Source organism: Simochromis diagramma, unplaced genomic scaffold (genome assembly GCF_900408965.1).
Source record: "Simochromis diagramma unplaced genomic scaffold, fSimDia1.1 OVJJ01000091.1, whole genome shotgun sequence".
NCBI classification, from domain to species: Eukaryota; Metazoa; Chordata; class Actinopteri; order Cichliformes; family Cichlidae; genus Simochromis; species Simochromis diagramma.
In genome coordinates this window covers 224,835-242,392 of record NW_024386901.1, presented here as the reverse complement: position 1 = coordinate 242,392, position 17,558 = coordinate 224,835, and the positions used below count along the sequence as shown (strand labels likewise).

Genomic DNA, 17,558 nt, shown 5'->3' with positions numbered 1-17,558 from the left:
ACAAGCAGTTCTGACCTCTTACCAGGAAAAAGAGCTGCTCCCCACATTCCACCACACACACACACACACACACACACACACACACACACAATCACATGCGCACGTACCAACATTCCACTGTACAAATGTATTCATTATTGTATTACTTTTCTTGTGTATAAATAAAGACAAGTGCAAGAACAGAGCGCTGATTACAGGGCCCCCACTCACGTGTGAGCGCTCTGTGACCGCCCTTGCAAGTAAAATCTGCAGCGTGTGTGTCTTCACTCTAAGACTCTCAGCTGAAGAAGTGTCTTTTAGAATAAATCTCTTGACAGAATGGAATCGTCTGGAGTGTTCTTATTAATTAACAATAAACTTAGTATATGTATATGTATTCCTAAATTTGATGAAAGTGATAAAAAATAGACAGCTCTGTCTCTCTTTATTCTGACATTTAACTAATTCAAAAGATATTTCAATATTTATTTATCCAAAACAAAACAAGTTTACTCTAAATTGATGTTGTACAGTAAAAAAATGTTCTTGTGTTTTCCATAAAGTGTATGTAAATATCTGGTTTAAACTGTGAATATACTGCTGTGTATTGAAATTCCTCTTGTTTTGCATAGAAATATAGTGAACAACATACAAAGCATAATGTATAAAATAACATCTACCTGAGTGTTTTCTTTGAAAGAAGCCCCTTATGTCCATTCTTGTATATCAGTACATTACTGAAACCAATTTATTTAGCTGTGGAGGGTAACAACTGAAAATATGAAATAAACAGACATGTAAGCTAAGACTCTCTAAGGAAACAGCATTGTTGTTGTTCGGCTTTTCATTTCGCCATTTGTTGATTAACTTGAAGAATAAGTAACTTAATATGGGTAATCAGTTTGATATCAATCCTTCATGATACACCGTCATATTTACATTATTTGTACAGTATGAATGATTTGCTTTGGTACCTGGTCAAACTTCAGTTCTCCTCTGTCTGCCTGTCTCCACTTCTCCAACAGCAAACTCGCAGGCAGCAGCTCCCCTCGCTCAGTCGCTTAGCGTCTGAGCTCGGATCATACCAATATTAGGGGGGATTTACGCACAGTCGTAAATTCCCAGTGTGCACTATGTGCTTTGAATATTGTGTGTCCATCCATCCATCCATCCATCTTCATCCGCTTTATCCGAGGCCGGGTCGCGGGGGCAGGAGCCTAAGCAAAGAGGCTCAGACCTCCCTCTCCCCAGCCACCTCCTCCAGCTTATCCGGGGGAACACCAAGGCGTTCCCAGGCCAGCCCATAATCTCTCCAGCGTGTCCTGGGTCTGCCCCGGGGCCTCCTCCCGGTGGGACATGCCTGGAACACCTCACCCAGGAGGCGCCCAGGGGGCATCCTTGTCAGATGTCCGAACCACTTCAGCTGGCTCCTTTCGATGTGGAGCAGCAGCGGCTCTACTCTGAGCTCCTCCCGGATGTCCGAAATTCTCACCCTATCTCTAAGGGAGAGGCCAGCCACCCTTCGGAGGAACCTCATTTCTGCCACTTGTATCCGCGATCTCGTTCTTTCGGTCACTACCCACAGCTTGTGGCCATAGCTGACGGTAGGGACGTAGATCGACCGGTAAATTGAGCGCTTTGAGTACTCCATAGAAAAGCGCTATATAAGAATCAGTCCATCAGTCCATTTAAATTGAGAGCTTCGCTTTTACACTCAGCTCCCTCTTCACCACGCCGGACCGGTGCAGCGTCTGCATTACTGCAGCTGCAGCCCCAATCCGTCTGTCGATCTCCGGCTCCCTTCTCCCATCACTCGCGAACAAGACCCCGAGATACTTGAACTCCTCCACTTGGGGCAGGAACTCATCCCCGACCCAGAGTGGGCACTCCACCCTTTTCCGGCTGAGAACCATGGCCTCAGATTTGGAGGTGCTGATCCTCATTCCCGCTGCTTCACACTCGGCTGCAAACTGCTCCAGTGCGAGCTGGAGGCCCTCACCCGATGAAACCAACAGAACCACATCATCCGCAAAAATCAGATATGAGATTCTGAGGCCACCAAAGCGAAAGCCCTCCGCCACTTGGCTGCGCCTAGAAATCCTGTCCATAAAAATTATGAACAGAACCGGAGACAAAGGGCAGCCCTGGCGGAGCCCATCACCCACCGGGAACGAGTCCGACTTATTGCCGGCAATGCGAACCAAGTTCTTGCAACGGGTGTATAGGGATCGAATGGCCCGTAGCAATGGGCCAGACACCCCATACTCCCACAACACCTCCCACAGGACACCCTGAGGGACACGGTCGAATGCCTTCTCCAAGTCCACAAAACACATGTAGACTGGTTGGGCAAACTCCCATGCACCCTCAAGTATCCTCAAGAGGATAAAGAGCTGGTCCAGTGTTCCGCGACCAGGACGAAAACCGCATTGTTCCTCCTGTATCCGAGGTTCGACAAGCGGACGAACTCTCCTTTCCAGCACCCTGGCATAGACTTTCCCAGGGAGGCTGAGGACTGTGATCCCCCTGTAGTTGGAACACACCCTCCGGTCCCCCTTCTTAAAGATGGGGACCACCACCCCGGTCTGGACGTTCCCAGCACACCCTCACTACGCATTTAGGTGCATATACAGTGGGGCAAAAAAGTATTTAGTCAGCCACCGATTGTGCAAGTTCCCCTACTTAAAATGATGACAGAGGTCAGTAATTTGCACCAGAGGTACACTTCAACTGTGAGAGACAGAATGTGAAAAAAAAATCCATGAATCCACATGGTAGGATTTATAAAGAATTTATTCGTAAATTAGGGTGGAAAATAAGTATTTGGTCACCTCAAACAAGGAAAATCTCTGGCTCTCACAGACCTGTAACGTCTTCTGTAAGACGCTTTTCTGTCCCCCACTCGTTACCTGTATGAATGGCACCTGTTTGAACTCATCATCTGTATAAAAGACACCTGTCCACAGCCTCAAACAGTCAGACTCCAAACGCCGCCATGGCCAAGACCAAAGAGCTTTCGAAGGACACCCGGAAAAGTATTGTAGACCTGCACCAGACTGGGAAGAGTGAATCTACAATAGGCAAGCAGCTTGGTGTGAAAAAATCAACTGTGGGAGCAATCATCAGAAAATGGAAGACATACAAGACCACTGATAATCTCCCTCGATCTGGGGCTCCACGCAAGATCTCATCCCGTGGGGTCAAAATGATCATGAGAGCGGTGAGCAAAGATCCCAGAACCACACGGGGGGACCTGGTGAATGACCTGCAGAGAGCTGGGACCAAAGTAACAAAGGTCACCATCAGTAACACACTACAACGGCAGGGAATCAAATCCCGCAGTGCCAGACGTGTTCCGCTGCTGAAGCCAGTGCATGTCCAGGCCCGTCTGAAGTTTGCCAGAGAGCACATGGATGATACAGCAGAGGATTGGGAGAATGTCATGTGGTCAGATGAAACCAAAGTAGAACTTTTTGGTATAAACTCAACTCGTCGTGTTTGGAGGAAGAAGAATACTGAGTTGCATCCCAAGAACACCATACCTACTGTGAAGCATGGGGGTGGGAACATCATGCTATGGGGCTGTTTTTCTGCCAAGGGGACAGGACGACTGATCCGTGTTAAGGACAGAATGAATGGGGCCATGTATCGTGAGATTTTGAGCCAAAACCTCCTTCCATCAGTGAGAACTTTGAAGATGAAACGAGGCTGGGTCTTCCAACATGACAATGATCCAAAACACACCGCCCGGGCAACAAAGGAGTGGCTCCGTAAGAAGCATTTGAAAGTCCTGGAGTGGCCTAGCCAGTCTCCAGACCTCAACCCCATAGAAAATCTGTGGCGGGAGTTGAAAGTCCGTGTTGCTCGGCGACAGCCCCAAAACATCACTGCTCTCGAGAAGATCTGCATGGAGGAATGGGCCAAAATACCAGCTACTGTGTGTGCAAACCTGGTAAAGACCTATAGTAAACGTTTGACCTCTGTTATTGCCAACAAAGGTTATGTTACAAAGTATTGAGTTGTATTTTTGTTATTGACCAAATACTTATTTTCCACCCTGATTTACGAATAAATTCTTTACAAATCCTACCATGTGAATTCATGGATTTTTTTTTCACATTCTGTCTCTCACAGTTGAAGTGTACTTCTGGTGCAAATTACTGACCTCTGTCATCATTTTAAGTGGGGGAACTTGCACAATCGGTGCCTGACTAAATACTTTTTTGCCCCACTGTAAGTGATCATCCGCCCCCATCCACACCTGCTCCCGTCACTTTTGACAGATCTCTCCCAACTCCTGAGCCCTTTATGGGCGAGCTGGGCAAATGTGCAGGATTTCTTATGCAATGCTCCCTCCAGTTTCGCCAGCAGCAAGACTTGTATGCCAGTGACGGTGCAAAAATCGCCTACTTTGTTCAGCTATTACGCGACTGGGCACTGCAGTGGTCACAAGTCATGCTTAAATCTAATCCTGACATCGCTTATGCTGATTTCTGCTTAAGTTCAGGAGCGTGTTTGACAGGGGCTCCAGCGCCCTTCCCCAATCCCTCACTTTTGTAAATAGCACCTGGTGTATAATAAAACGAAAAGACTGAACGCAACCCGCTGCCTGCGCTTGAGTCCAACCCGCTAGCCTTGACACAAAGCTGGAGTTATTCTGTGTCTTTACGCTGCACAGCTGCCTCTTCTTCTCTCACTCTCTCCCCTCCCTCTCCTGTTGCTACTTCAATCATGAAACTAATCAGAAATTTCCAACACTTCAAATGCTTCAGGAGCTGTCTGCTCAGCGCAGCATCAGCACCGTGGAAATACACGGATACATTCGTAGACTCGAGACAGAATTCACAATGCGTTTTTGGGACTTTCAGGTGTATGGACCAATGTTAGCACCAATGAGCAGCTGGATATTTCTCGCATTAACTGCCTGGACACAGAGGACATCGAAATGCAGCTGATTGAACTGACAAGCTCGACTCTGTGGGGGTCAAAGTGTGCAGAACTACAGACACAGCTGGAATCCACAGCTGTGCGTGTTCATGGAGCTTGCATTTCCACCTGCTGGACATCATGACCTGACAAATTTAACTGTCTTAAGAACATTGCAGAGGCCTTATTGACAGTATTTGGCTCTACACTGTGTGTAAGCAGATTTTCTCTCACATGAGTGTCCTTAGGTAGCCGTCTGAACGCTGGACACTCGGAGACCTGTGTCTCTGAGTGGGAGAACAGAGATCACATTAACATGTGTATCTCTGTATTAACAAACATGCCATATTGGCCCAGTTTATTTTTCTTATCATTGTTGTGAGGAGACCATAAATAGCATTTGCATTTTCCGTTGTACAGTTCATTTGCTGTTATGGAGTTCTTGTTATGGATAAAAAGTGTCATTTTTTGTTTCAAAAGAGCTGATAACTATTCGCTGATAGCTGCCAACATCTGCAAACAAATATAATTCGATAAAGTATAGAGTGTTATTAAATTTATTGCTAACGCAATTATATGGCACATTGACCTCTGAGGAAATTTTAGTTTTTAATTTTTAATGGCACTCATCATCAAACAGATTCCATACCCCTGGTTTAGACTTTCCATCATGCACCCATAAATAGTAAAACTTTCAATAACAATTTCAAAGAATGATGAAAGTGTAAGTATTGCCATAAAACACTAAAGAACATTTGAAAGTTCAACCAGAGGAAAAAAATGTTGAACCTTGAGGGACTCCCTTCATCCAGAACATGTTCAGGTTAGGAAATGGGCAGAAAACATTTCTGCAAACCCTTCACATTCTGGACATAAACTCTTCAAACTGCTGTCTTCAGGAAGGTGCTACAGAGCACTGTTTACAAAAGCCGGATGCTACAGAGAGAGTTTCTTCCCCCAGGCTGTCACACTGATGAACATAATCAAATAACCCACAGTTATATTGTTCTGGAAATATGCACATTGTTGCACTTAGTTTGTATAAGAATTTCTGTCCTTGGGCTAATGATACAGGACACACAAAACTGAACAGTTTTTACACAAAGGACATCACCAACATGTATACTACTATAAAGTCACCTAATCAATGATTTGAGAACAACATTTATTTTATGTTTAAAGCACATTTTTGCACCTTGAAATTACTGTGTGAGAGAGAATTGTTCTTATTGACTTTATTCATTTTTATTTTTTGCTCTTCATTGTTTACACATCTAATCTGGTATTACTTTTATTTATTTTTAATGAGGAGAGATAGTGTTGCCATCCTGAATGTTCACATTGAACAGAAAAGAAGGATTAATTGTACATTCCCAAAGCATCAATTATAAAAGGCAGAACAATGGTGTTTCAGAACTCTCCCTCCCTTGAGGATAAGGCAAAATAATAAAAACCTGCCACATACTCGTATGACTGTGTGAAGTCTTTGTCTTGTTTTTGGTTTTCCATTCATACTTGTTATGTAATTTGTTTTATGAGCAAATGTTTTGTCTTTGAAAACAATAATGGATAAAGAGTTAAATGTTACCTTTCTAACTCTGGACTGGTACACGGAAATTAACAAGTACAGATATATTTTCTTTTTTATTATGTTTACACTATATATTCTAATAATCTGCACTAATTCTACTATTGTGTATTTAATCTGGATTCATAAAAACCTCCATGAGCCTATGTACATTTTCATTGCTGCTTTGCTACTTAACTCTGTTCTTTACAGCACAACTATTTACCCAAAACTTCTGATTGACATTTTATCTGATAAACAAGTCACAACATATTCAGCCTGTCTCTTTCAGTTTTTTATGTTTTACACTCTAGGTGGTTCAGAATTTTTTCTCCTGGCTGCCATGGCCTATGACAGATATGTGGCTATATGTAAACCTCTACAATATCATATTATCATGAGAAAAACCACTGTGAGTATTTCCCTGATCATAGCTTGGCTTGTACCTGTTTGTCATATTGCTGTCCTAGCAATAGCGAGTGCTGAAGCTAAACTGTGTGAGTCTAATATAAAAGGAATATTTTGTAATAATGCAGTTTACACTCTTCAGTGTCAAAGATCAAGATTAATTATCATCTTTGGTGTGATTGCATTACTAGATCTTGTAATACTTCCTATGCTCTTCATAGTTTTCACATACACAACAATTTTCATTGTTTCTTATCAAAGTTGTAAAGAAATTAGGAAGAAAGCTGCAGAGACTTGTTTACCCCATCTCTTAGTTTTAATTAGTGCCTGTTTGTTTTTTGTGTATGATGTAAGCATAGCTCGGGTGGAAGCAGATTTTCCAAAAACTGCACGCATAATAATGACATTACAAATAGTACTCTATCACCCTTTGTTTAATCCATTTGTATATGGGCTCAAAATGAAGGAAATTTCAAAACACCTAAAAGGGCTGCTTTGTCAGGGCAGAATAACTTATTGTATTAAAACTGGATCTTAAGTACAGTCATTTGTTCTGTAATGAGTTTTACACCATCATCGTATCTGTGGAAAGAAATATAAAATGGAAAATAAATCACTTTCATTAATTTTTTTACCAAACTGTCACTATGTTTTGAAGAGATGACATTTGTATTATTTATTTTGCGGTTTAAATATTACTAGTAATATTAACATTCATAGTACTGATGATACATAATATAAACATGGAATAACTGTTCCCACAGGTACCTTAATTCCAAAAGAGGAATTAGTCTTTCCATTTTGATATAATAACCTCTGTTACTTTTGATTAATGTTCTCATAACTCTCTTTTACACCTGTCGATTTACATTTGTATTTTTCTGACTTTTTAGTTTTCCACTTGTTAAGCTCAGTAAGAGAATGAGAATTACATTTTCAGACCTGAAGAGTTCTAATAACATGAAAGCTACGATCTTTAGATAGAGGAATTAATGAAAAAGTTGCCCTTTTCTTAATATAGACACCAACTGTGCTTTAGGTACAGCTAACTGAAAAAAAAAAATCACCTGTATAATCCACATTATTATTGTCGAATTTCTTTCATTTATTAATTCAAGAAATAAATATATAATGGGTGAATAATGATAAAACACAGAAATGTAGAAATTTTAATTTAAATTTACATTAGATGTATTCTGTTAATTCTGCTATCATTTATTTGTATTTAGTTAAAGCTCCATGTACCCGGGTTGTTCTCATTTTTACTTTGACTATTTATCTCTTTCACTGGTTCATTTATTACTCTGTATGTGCCATGATATCTGAGTGGCATGTATATAAAAATAGCATAAGAAGTAAGGAAATCTGTGTTTTGTCGGTTTTGCTTTTTGGCAATGAATCTTATACTGCTGGAAAGCCTGTTTATTTCTCCTTACATAATGTCACATTTGTAAGGTAAAACACATTTGTTGTTAAACAGCAGAGTTGAGTGTGTGTCTGTGTTGTGTTCAGGGATAGACTGGTGATCTGGCATACTGGGCATTAGCCCAGCAGACCGACCAGTATAATTATTGTTCTTTGTCGATACAATTATCCAGGTCGGCCTGAAGGGCTGGTGCTCACCATCACAGCAACCCATTCTTCATTTTCATTACTGACACTGGATTCCTCAATCAAATCTCAGTCGGCCCTGTCTTACTTTTGTGCTCATGCACCTTGTAGAACAGAGTTTAGTGTCGAATAAGTGTTTGATAAAGATGGACAAACAAAAGTGAAACAGTTGAGGTGAAAAAGTAGAGAGGAAAAAAATGCTGTCATTGAAACTACAAATAGATGCAGCAAAATGTGTCAAATTTACTTACATGTTAGTTAGTGCTCTGCAAAACTGAAAATGTTGGTATCGATCCGACACCCATTAAATTAAGGGTAGTACTTCCTATTCTAATACTTTTAATGTGAGCTTATGCAGAGCAGATCAGTGTGTCATGATTTATGACCTGGATCATCATGAATTTGCCAAATTCGAAACACATTTTAATGACCACCAAAATATACCTGTGGTGTGAATGAGACACGGCGAGTCCACGGCTCAAGGTTTTGAGCCATTTTATTTATCACAGCTGCAGCTCACCAGCTACCAGCCAGACATACATCACACCACAATCAAAAACACAACCCTATTTCCCCATGTTTAACTCGGTGGGTGTGATTGCAGATCACACCCACCGTGTCCACCCTCTCCGCATGGCACCGCAAGCCACGCCCCAAGATCGAAGGTTGACCATGTTGAACGCAAACACGGGCCTGCAGGCACGTTCGTGAGCCCCTGCTCACAGGTGGCTCGGCCGGCATCCGAACAGGAACAGCTGGCACCTCGACCTCGGGCTCAGGTCAAGCAGGCTCCCCTGGCATGGGGACCTCCACCTCTCCCGGCTGGAGCAGCTCTTCACGCAGCGGCTCCTCCACCACCAGCAGGCATGGACCCTCTCGCACCTCATCCACATCTAGCAAGAGCAGCTCCTCCACTGCTCCCGACTGGAGCCGTCCTTCATCCGGCTGCTTCCCCTCCTCTGGCAGGCGCGAACTTCCGCACGCCTTGACCACTGACCCTGGCTGCTGAGGTGGCCCACATGGCTCCACCACTGCTTCCCCACCGTCAGGATACACCGGTGGGCATTGCGGTGGCGGTGTTGACCAGGCCCAGAGCAGAGTTGCCAGATTCGTGATGCTCTCCAGGTGACGCTCAGTCTGGTACCGCAGCTCTTCCTGCTGGCGGCACACCTCCTCTGACTGCTCCCGCTGGACACCATCTGGACGAGCTCCGCCCTTTCCTGGCTCCGGCATGGACCCGCCATGCCGCCTCCTTGGTTTCGGCACCAGTGTGGTGTGAATGACACACGGCAAGTCCACAGAACAAGGTTGCGGGCCATCTTTATTAGTTTGGCTGCTTCAATTCAATTCAATTCGATTTTATTTATATAGTGCTAGAGCTGGGTGATATAAGATTTTTTCATATCACGATATGTTTTTTTCATTTCAGGCGATAACGATATCTATCACGATATAAGCCAAATAACTATATTTGTAAGATTTAAATGTGCCGTTGCTCACAAGTAAAATGTGAAATAATCAGCAGCTTGTTTTTATTTAAATATTTATTTCCCATAATAAGTTCAACAGGGTAGATGTACTTAAGGAACATGAGACTTTTTCAGATAAATAAAGGCAAATATTGCAAACTACGCAGAAGGCAGCCGCTAAAGCGTTTAAGTTTCAAAATAGAACAAACGAAACAGACTACTAAATTGTCAATTCCACTTAGAAACAAAATATTAATTCTAAAAATAAATCTTAGTTTGTTTTACAGAAGAACAGACAAAATTGACTAACTTTTGTCAATATCAAATAAACTGAGAACTAAACGGAAATTCTCAATCTCTCCTTGTTGTATAGCTTAGCTTTTCAAACAGTTTTAACAGTTACTTTAGTCTGACAAAAGCCGAATGACGAATTAGCGCTTCCAGTCAGAGACTGAGGCTACGTCCACACGTACACGGGTATTTTTGAAAACGGAGATTTTCCGTTTTCGTTTTAAAAAATAATCCCGTCCACACATAAAGGCAGAAATGAAGGAAAACGCTGCTATGAACATGCCAAAGCAGCAGGTGGCGCTAGATTCCTAACCGTGCAGAAATGTTGGCCAATCAGAAGTCTAGAAGCCTTGGTGGGAAAAAGTAAACAAAGCTGGGGCATAGAAGCAGAACCGAGTCGTATGTGTGGAGGGACAGTAACTGAGTGTATATGTAAGCATTTAAACACTGCAGAGAGTAGAATTAACAGTAACAGTATTGTAGAAATTCATTTCACCGAAACAATAACGTGGCGCACAGTGTGACGTCAAAAAATGCGCACACCTTTGACGCTGCGTTTTCTCCATTTTTCTCGTCCACACGTAAATGCAAAAACGGAGTTTTCAAAAATATCCACCCTGGCCGGAGTTTTTAAAAATCTTCGTTTTCAGTGACCAAAAACACCGTTTATGTGTGGACGAAAGGTGCAAACGCATAGAAAAATCTGCGTTTTCAAAAATACCCGGGTACGTGTGGACGTAGCCTGAGCATGCACCAGTTTATTGTATTTCCAGACTTGCTTTCGGCACAATTTACAGTGCACGCTACTCTGTTTTTTGTCAGACTTGAAATAGCCGAAATACCTTCACACTACGGAACTTCTATGGCTCTTCCGTTCGACAATCTCTCCGGCGTTGGAACCATCATCTGTTTTCTCTTCGGTAACCATCGGTCATGCTCGGTTGATTTTTCTAGTCGGCACACTCATTTCCTCCATTACCCGGGCGGTACGGTGGCTGGCTGCTTCCCAAACAAATACACATGTGCGGCTTGGCACTTGTGCTGTACGTAACAAGTCACGTGACGTGACGCTGCGGCTGTGATTGGTTCGGCTCTACGCTACTTAATTTGGATTGGCTGTTCTTTTTTTTTTTTTTTAAGAGGACAAGAGCGGTGAGGCCTATCGCAATAGTTTAATTTTTCTATCGAGAAAAAGTTATATCGCAATATCATTATCGTTCTATCGCCCAGCTCTATATAGTGCTAAATCACCACAACTGTCGCCTCAAAGTGCTTTATATTGTACAGTAGATTGTACAATAATAGATACAGAGAAAATCCCAACAATTATATGACCCCCTATGAGCAAGCACTTTGGTGACTTTGGAAAGGAAAAACTCCCTTTTAACAGTAAGAAACATCCGGCAGAACCAGGCTCAGGGAGGGTCGGCCATCTGCTGCGACCGGTTGGGGTGAGAGAAGGAAAACAGCATAAAGACATGCTGTGGAAGAGAGACAGAGATTAATAACAGGTATGATTCAATGCAGAGGTATATTAACCCTTTAAAGCCAGTCGGAGCGGACACGCTCCATTTTGTGTAACTATTTTTAAATCCCGGTAGCACTGCAACCACGTAAACTAGCTCAATAATTTTTTTTGCATATGAAACCGGAGGAGTTGTACTTACATCTTATGCCATCAGCTTGTCATCGGTCACAGTTTCCTTCCACATATAGCTTTGCAAAAACTGCATAAAAAGCGCTTGCAGCAACAAAAACACAATATTCCAGAAAAACGCTTTGCCGATCCGATCAGCTGTTTGTAACACTTCCTACGTTCATCAGCGTGAACTATCGCATGTCCGCCATGACCTGGCTGAAACCGGAAGTGACGTCATTTTGCGGAAATGTAGTTTTTTACCATCAGGGCCTTATGAGCCTATACTGGTGTTTTTAAAAGTTATGTTTGACTTTATGACTTTCTGTGTCGTTTCTGGGAAGCTTAGGACTCATATTGCACTGCTGGAAATAGTTTATTTTGATGCATATGCTGTTATTTTGCAAATTTGCATTATAATATTTATTTTCGTTTTTCCTGCAGTATATAAAAATTGGTGTATTTCAAAAATAAAACTATGAAGACACTTAAAATAAATTTCCTGTCGTGGGAAACTAGTTTGTGCAACTTTTTTGTATTTACAGTTTTGAGGGATAAGCCTCTTAAATTTCTCTAACTAGAAATATATGTTAAAAAAACAAAAACGATTTTCAATTTTTTTGTAGCTTATTGCACTTTTTTGCAATTTATGTAATTGCTATGCACTTAATGCAAACATATTATTAAAGTTTGAGCTATAATGGTTGTATTGATGTATAGCAATTTGAAATGCTCCCAAAAATGGCACTACAGCATGTAAAAATATAATATAAGCTCTGGCGGACTTGGTTCTATGGTAGTTCTTAAAGGGTTAACACATAGTGAGTGAGAAAGGTGACTGGAAAGGAAAACCTCAATGCATCATGGGAATCCCCCGGCAGCCTACGTCTATTGCAGCATAACTAAGGGGGGATTAAGGGTCACCTGATCCAGCCCTAACTATATGCTTTACCAAAAAGGAAAGTTTTAAGCCTAATCTTAAAAGTAGAGATAGTGTCTGTCTCCTGAATCCAAACTGGAAGCTGGTTCCACAGAAGAGGGGCCTGAAAACTGAAGGCTCTCCCTCCCATTCTACTTTTAAATACTCTAGGAACAACAAGTAGGTCTGCAGTGCGAGAGCCAAGTGTTCTAAGAGGGTGATGTGGTACTACAAGGTCATTAAGATAAGATGGGGCCTGATTATTTAAGACCTTGTATGTGAGGAGCAGGATTTTGTATTCAATTCTGGATTTAAAAGGAAGCCATCGAAGGGAAGCCAAAACAGGAGAAATATGCTCTCTCTTTCTAGTCCCCGTCAGTACTCTTGCTACAGCGTTAACTGAAAATTAACTGCAGGCTTTTTAAGGGAGTTTTTAGGACATCCTGATAATAATGAATTACAGTCGTCCAGCCTGGAAGTAATAAATGCATGAACTAGTTTTTCAGCATCACTCTGAGACAGGATATTTCTAATTTTAGAGATGTTGTGCAAACGGAAGAAAGCAGTCTTACATATTTGTTTAATATGTGTCGATTATTAGAGATAGGTTGATCATATTTAAGACTGAAGCATTAATTAATGGCAGGACTTCTTTGAGCAGTTTTGTAGAAATGGGGTCTAAAAGACACGTTGATGGTTTGGAGGAAATAATTATTGAAGTTAAATCAGAAAGATCAATTGGAGAAAAAGAGTCTAAATGAATATCAATGGTTCTGAAAGTAGCTCTAGATAATTTCCATGGCACTGGGTCATGTGACCCAGTATGTGGGTTTTTAATGTATCATTTTGTATTCATTGGTGTTCTAGTTTCAGTTTGGCTCATCTAGTTAATTTCCAGGTTGCTGTTTAGTCCTTGTTTTCTTAAATTCCTTTTGTCTTCTCCCCCTGTACTCAATCTCCCTGGTTCGTGTGCCTTCCTGTTATGTGTCATGTCTGTATGGCTCTTGTTGTCAAGTTTCTTTCATGTCTATGTCTCTGTGTTTCCTGTTTTATTTTGAAAGAGTCTGGTGTTCTTTGTTCACTGCATTTAGTTTTACTCTCCCCTGTGTTGTCATCAGTGTTGGGTAAGTTACTTTAAATTAGTAACTTCAAAGTAACTAGTTACTAGGGAAAGTAACTTTGGTTTTACTCAGAATTCTCTTGTTAATGAATTGCTTCCCTAACCCAGCAAGATTGCCAGTCTTCTAGCTTACTTACATGTTAGCACTATCCTGCCACAAGTGCACCGTGCTACCTACCAACAGAAAGGAAAAAATAATGTGCATATTTCCAAAAGAGAAATCCCAAGCCTGGACCGTCGTCGACTGACGCCATGATTCTGACTTACGTCACAGCGTCACGTGCGCTTTTTACATCCAACACGAAAACTGCAGCCATGGTGCTTTCTACCGTACTCGGAAATTCTGCCTTCCTAGTAGGAAGATGAGCTGCATACAGGGCAGGACTGGGACAAAAAAAATCAGCCCAGGCATTTTGACTAGAGACCGGCCCACCATGATAGGAAAAACCATAAAGCCTTTGAATGAAAGCAAACGCTGTTGTGACAGTGATGTACACTGTCTTGTTGGTATATATGTATCATTCTATCAATCGTTTGTTGTAAGATTCAGATAATTATTTGTTAAAAGCTAGACATTTTAAATGAGAATAAGAAAGAAAAGTATTTCTTTGTTCCCCCTCTTTCCCTGTTAATGCCCTACCTGGCCTCCCTGGCAAAACTTTGCTAGACCCGCCCCTGCACAGTTACCAGCTGTCAGCTACGTAAAAAAAAAAGGATCCTGGTGTTATTTGTCTCTCAGAAACAGTTAATAACTTCCCTTCAACTCATTCATGTCACCTAAAAGGTAAACCTGTTTCTCCATCACCTGTTCAGCTCTGATGATTCAGTAAGGATATCTTCTGATTTCATCTTCATGTTTCCCTCTCATCAGATAACCAAACCGATATCATGACCAGCAGCTTTTACAGCTGTGGCTCTAGCAAACATCAGCTGATACTAGAAATTAATATTAAATAAATTCTAATAACAGCTGATCAAGCTTAAACGTGCTGCTGTTGTTTAGCGCGACATCCGCTGGTTTACTCTTTCTGGCGCAAAGTGGGCGATAAACAAGCACGAGAGAAAAGCCGATCAGCTGATCACTGATTAGTTTCATGATTGAAGTAGAAACAGGAGAGGGAGGGGGGAGAATGAGAGAAGAAGAGACAGCTGTGCAGCGTAAAGACGCAGAATAACTCCAGCTTTGTGTCTTTTTTTTCTTTGTAGCTGAAGCATGGGACAAACTGCGATCCTTTTCACCTCAATACAAACTGCGTAATATTTTCTCTGAATACGAGACGATTCCGGTTTTTACAGGACAATTGGCAACTCTAATTAACTAACCTTATGAACAAAATAAAGTTCAACATCAGTAACATCATAGCACCCCCCCAGCAGTATATAAAGTCCGTCATGCTAGCTAGTATGCAGTACGAGTTATTGTAACTGACTGTAAAAAGTCAGCACAATGAAAATAAACTACGCCTAAACTTATATCTGACCCAGACAGACTGCAGGTCATAACTTCTTACCTGAAGTTCAGTTCACCTGAGACTCGGCCACCTCGGGTCTGTCCTCCTCCTGCCTCCCCTTTCCCTCATCCACCTGCTGGCCTCCACTTCTTGCTAATGTTACTGAATCTGTGGAAGCTCCGCGATGCCACCACCAAACAGTTGAGTTAATTTTTTACACATCTGCCAGCATTTGGCCAATCCACCACCTTTCATTGTTTATACAGTTACGGAAAAAAAACAAAACAAAAGACATCGGCATATCAAAACGAAAAATCACCACCGGCCCACCGAGTCCAGCTATGGCTGCACAGTAGTAATTTGTTTTTGCAGAGGGCTAGCAAAACAACCGTTTTTGAGGGCATTGACATATTGGAATCCCAACTTCTCTGACGAGGCTAACCAGAACGGCGTTTACTCGAGTTTCCGAGATAGGTCGAACACAACACACAAAGTAACAAATAACGACCCTATCTAAATCCCAGTAACAATTAATGCGTTCCTGATTTTGGCATAATAACTAGTTACCGTGCTCGTTACCACAATAATAACGTAGTTACTGTAATGTGTTACTTAATAACGCGTCCGTACACTGGTTGTCATTATGTTTCATTCTAGTCAGCTGTGGTCTCATGTGTCTCCACTTCCCCTCATCACCTCATGAGTGTATTTAGTCCTCAATCTTGCTGTGTTCAACGTCACGTCGTCTGTGTTATCTCCCCTACCCTTTGTCATGGTTTCCCAGTCAAGTCATAGTAAGTCATAGTTTGTATGTTGTTTAGTCATAGTATAAAATCACAGTAAGAGACATAGTTTCCCAGTCTATGTTCAGGTTTTCCCTCAGTTACTTTGTTGTTTTTTTCCCGTGAGTTTTCAGCTGTAAATAAAGGCTCGCCTTGGTTAAGTCCAGTTTAGTCTCCTCGCCTCTGTCTGCTCTTGGGTCCTCTACTCACTCCACACGGTCTGCCCCGGCAGTCTGTGACAGATAATATTACATCTGTGGGATGATTATTGGTAATTTTTTCTCTAATGATTAATTTTTTTTTGTAAAGAAATTCATGAAGTCATTACTAGTTAACATTAAAGGGATGGTTGGTGTAATGTTTGCATACCTCAAACATTAATGATGACACCTTCAGTATTTCTCAGTTCCATTCTTTAATTCTCAGGCTTGCAGCGGCAACACAGTCTGCAGCGCTAACTTGTTCATGTAACGTTTTTCGTTCTGTCTTTTCTATATTCTCCTTCCACCATACATTCGACCTTTCAAAATAAAATCTCTATAAATATCACAGTTGGCTCTACAGTACTCAGACTTTTTGTCAGCCTGGCTACAGTGCTGAAGAGGAACCTAGGGTTGTTCTTATTTTCTTCAATCAGTGATGTATAGTAAGATGTTCTGGCTTTGCAGAGGGCTTTCTTATAAAGCAACAAACTATTTCTCCAGGCTAAAGGGTGATCTACTAAATTTGTGACACGCCATTTCCTCTCCAGCTTATGAGTTATCTGCTTTAGGCTACATGTTTGAGAATTATACCACAGAGTCAGATACTTCTGATTTGAGGCCTTAGTTTTCACAGGAGCTACAGTATCCAGAGTCATACATAGTGAGGCGGTAACATTATTAACAAGATAATTGACCTCTATTGGAGTAGCGTTCAGATAGCTACTCTGCTCTGCTTCGTTTAAACTAACATACTCATCCTGCTGCAACCAGATTTCTGTAAGGCAAAGTAAATCGATTTGTTGATCAATTATTAAGTCATGTACTAACAGAGACTTGGAGGAGAGAGACCTAATATTTAATAATCCACATTTCACTGTTTTACTTTTTGAGTAAGATGTGGATACTAAATTGTACTTTCTTTGTGATTTTTTATGTTTAAGTTGTTTATTTTTTCCTCCAGAAGGTTTGCCAATTATCTATGAAGCCCACATCATTTTTTGGACACCAGTCAGACAGCCAGCAATTTAAGGAGAACATGTGGCTAAACATGTCACTCCTGGTCTGATTGCGGAGGGGACCAGAGAAAACTACAGAGTCCGACATTGTTTTGGCAAAGTTACACACAGATTCAATATTGATTTTAGTGACCTCCGATTGGCCTAACCGGGTGTCATTACTGCCGACGTGAATTATGA

At 41.6% G+C, this 17,558-nt stretch overlaps 1 protein-coding gene across 1 annotated transcript; it reads left to right on the top strand.

The window, feature by feature from the left end:
• The first annotated feature begins 6,293 nt into the window (after positions 1–6,293).
• On the top strand, positions 6,294–9,202 carry LOC120735360 (olfactory receptor 13C2-like). Its single transcript, XM_040034703.1, has 2 exons — positions 6,294–7,377; positions 9,096–9,202. The coding sequence occupies exons 1-2, from the start codon at positions 6,471–6,473 to the stop codon at positions 9,200–9,202; spliced, it is 1,014 nt and encodes a 337-aa protein (XP_039890637.1). The 5' UTR covers positions 6,294–6,470.
• Positions 9,203–17,558: the final 8,356 nt, after the last annotated feature.

What these genes read in the sequence shown, in the direction of transcription:
- LOC120735360 (XM_040034703.1), top strand. Translation starts at nt 6,471, where the DNA reads ATGGATAAAGAGTTAAATGTTACCTTTCTAACTCTGGACTGGTACACG. An exon ending in ACACCTAAAAGGGCTGCTTT is followed by an intron (nt 7,378 to 9,095) that starts GTCAGGGCAGAA and finishes GTGTGATTGCAG; the next exon opens with ATCACACCCACCGTGTCCAC.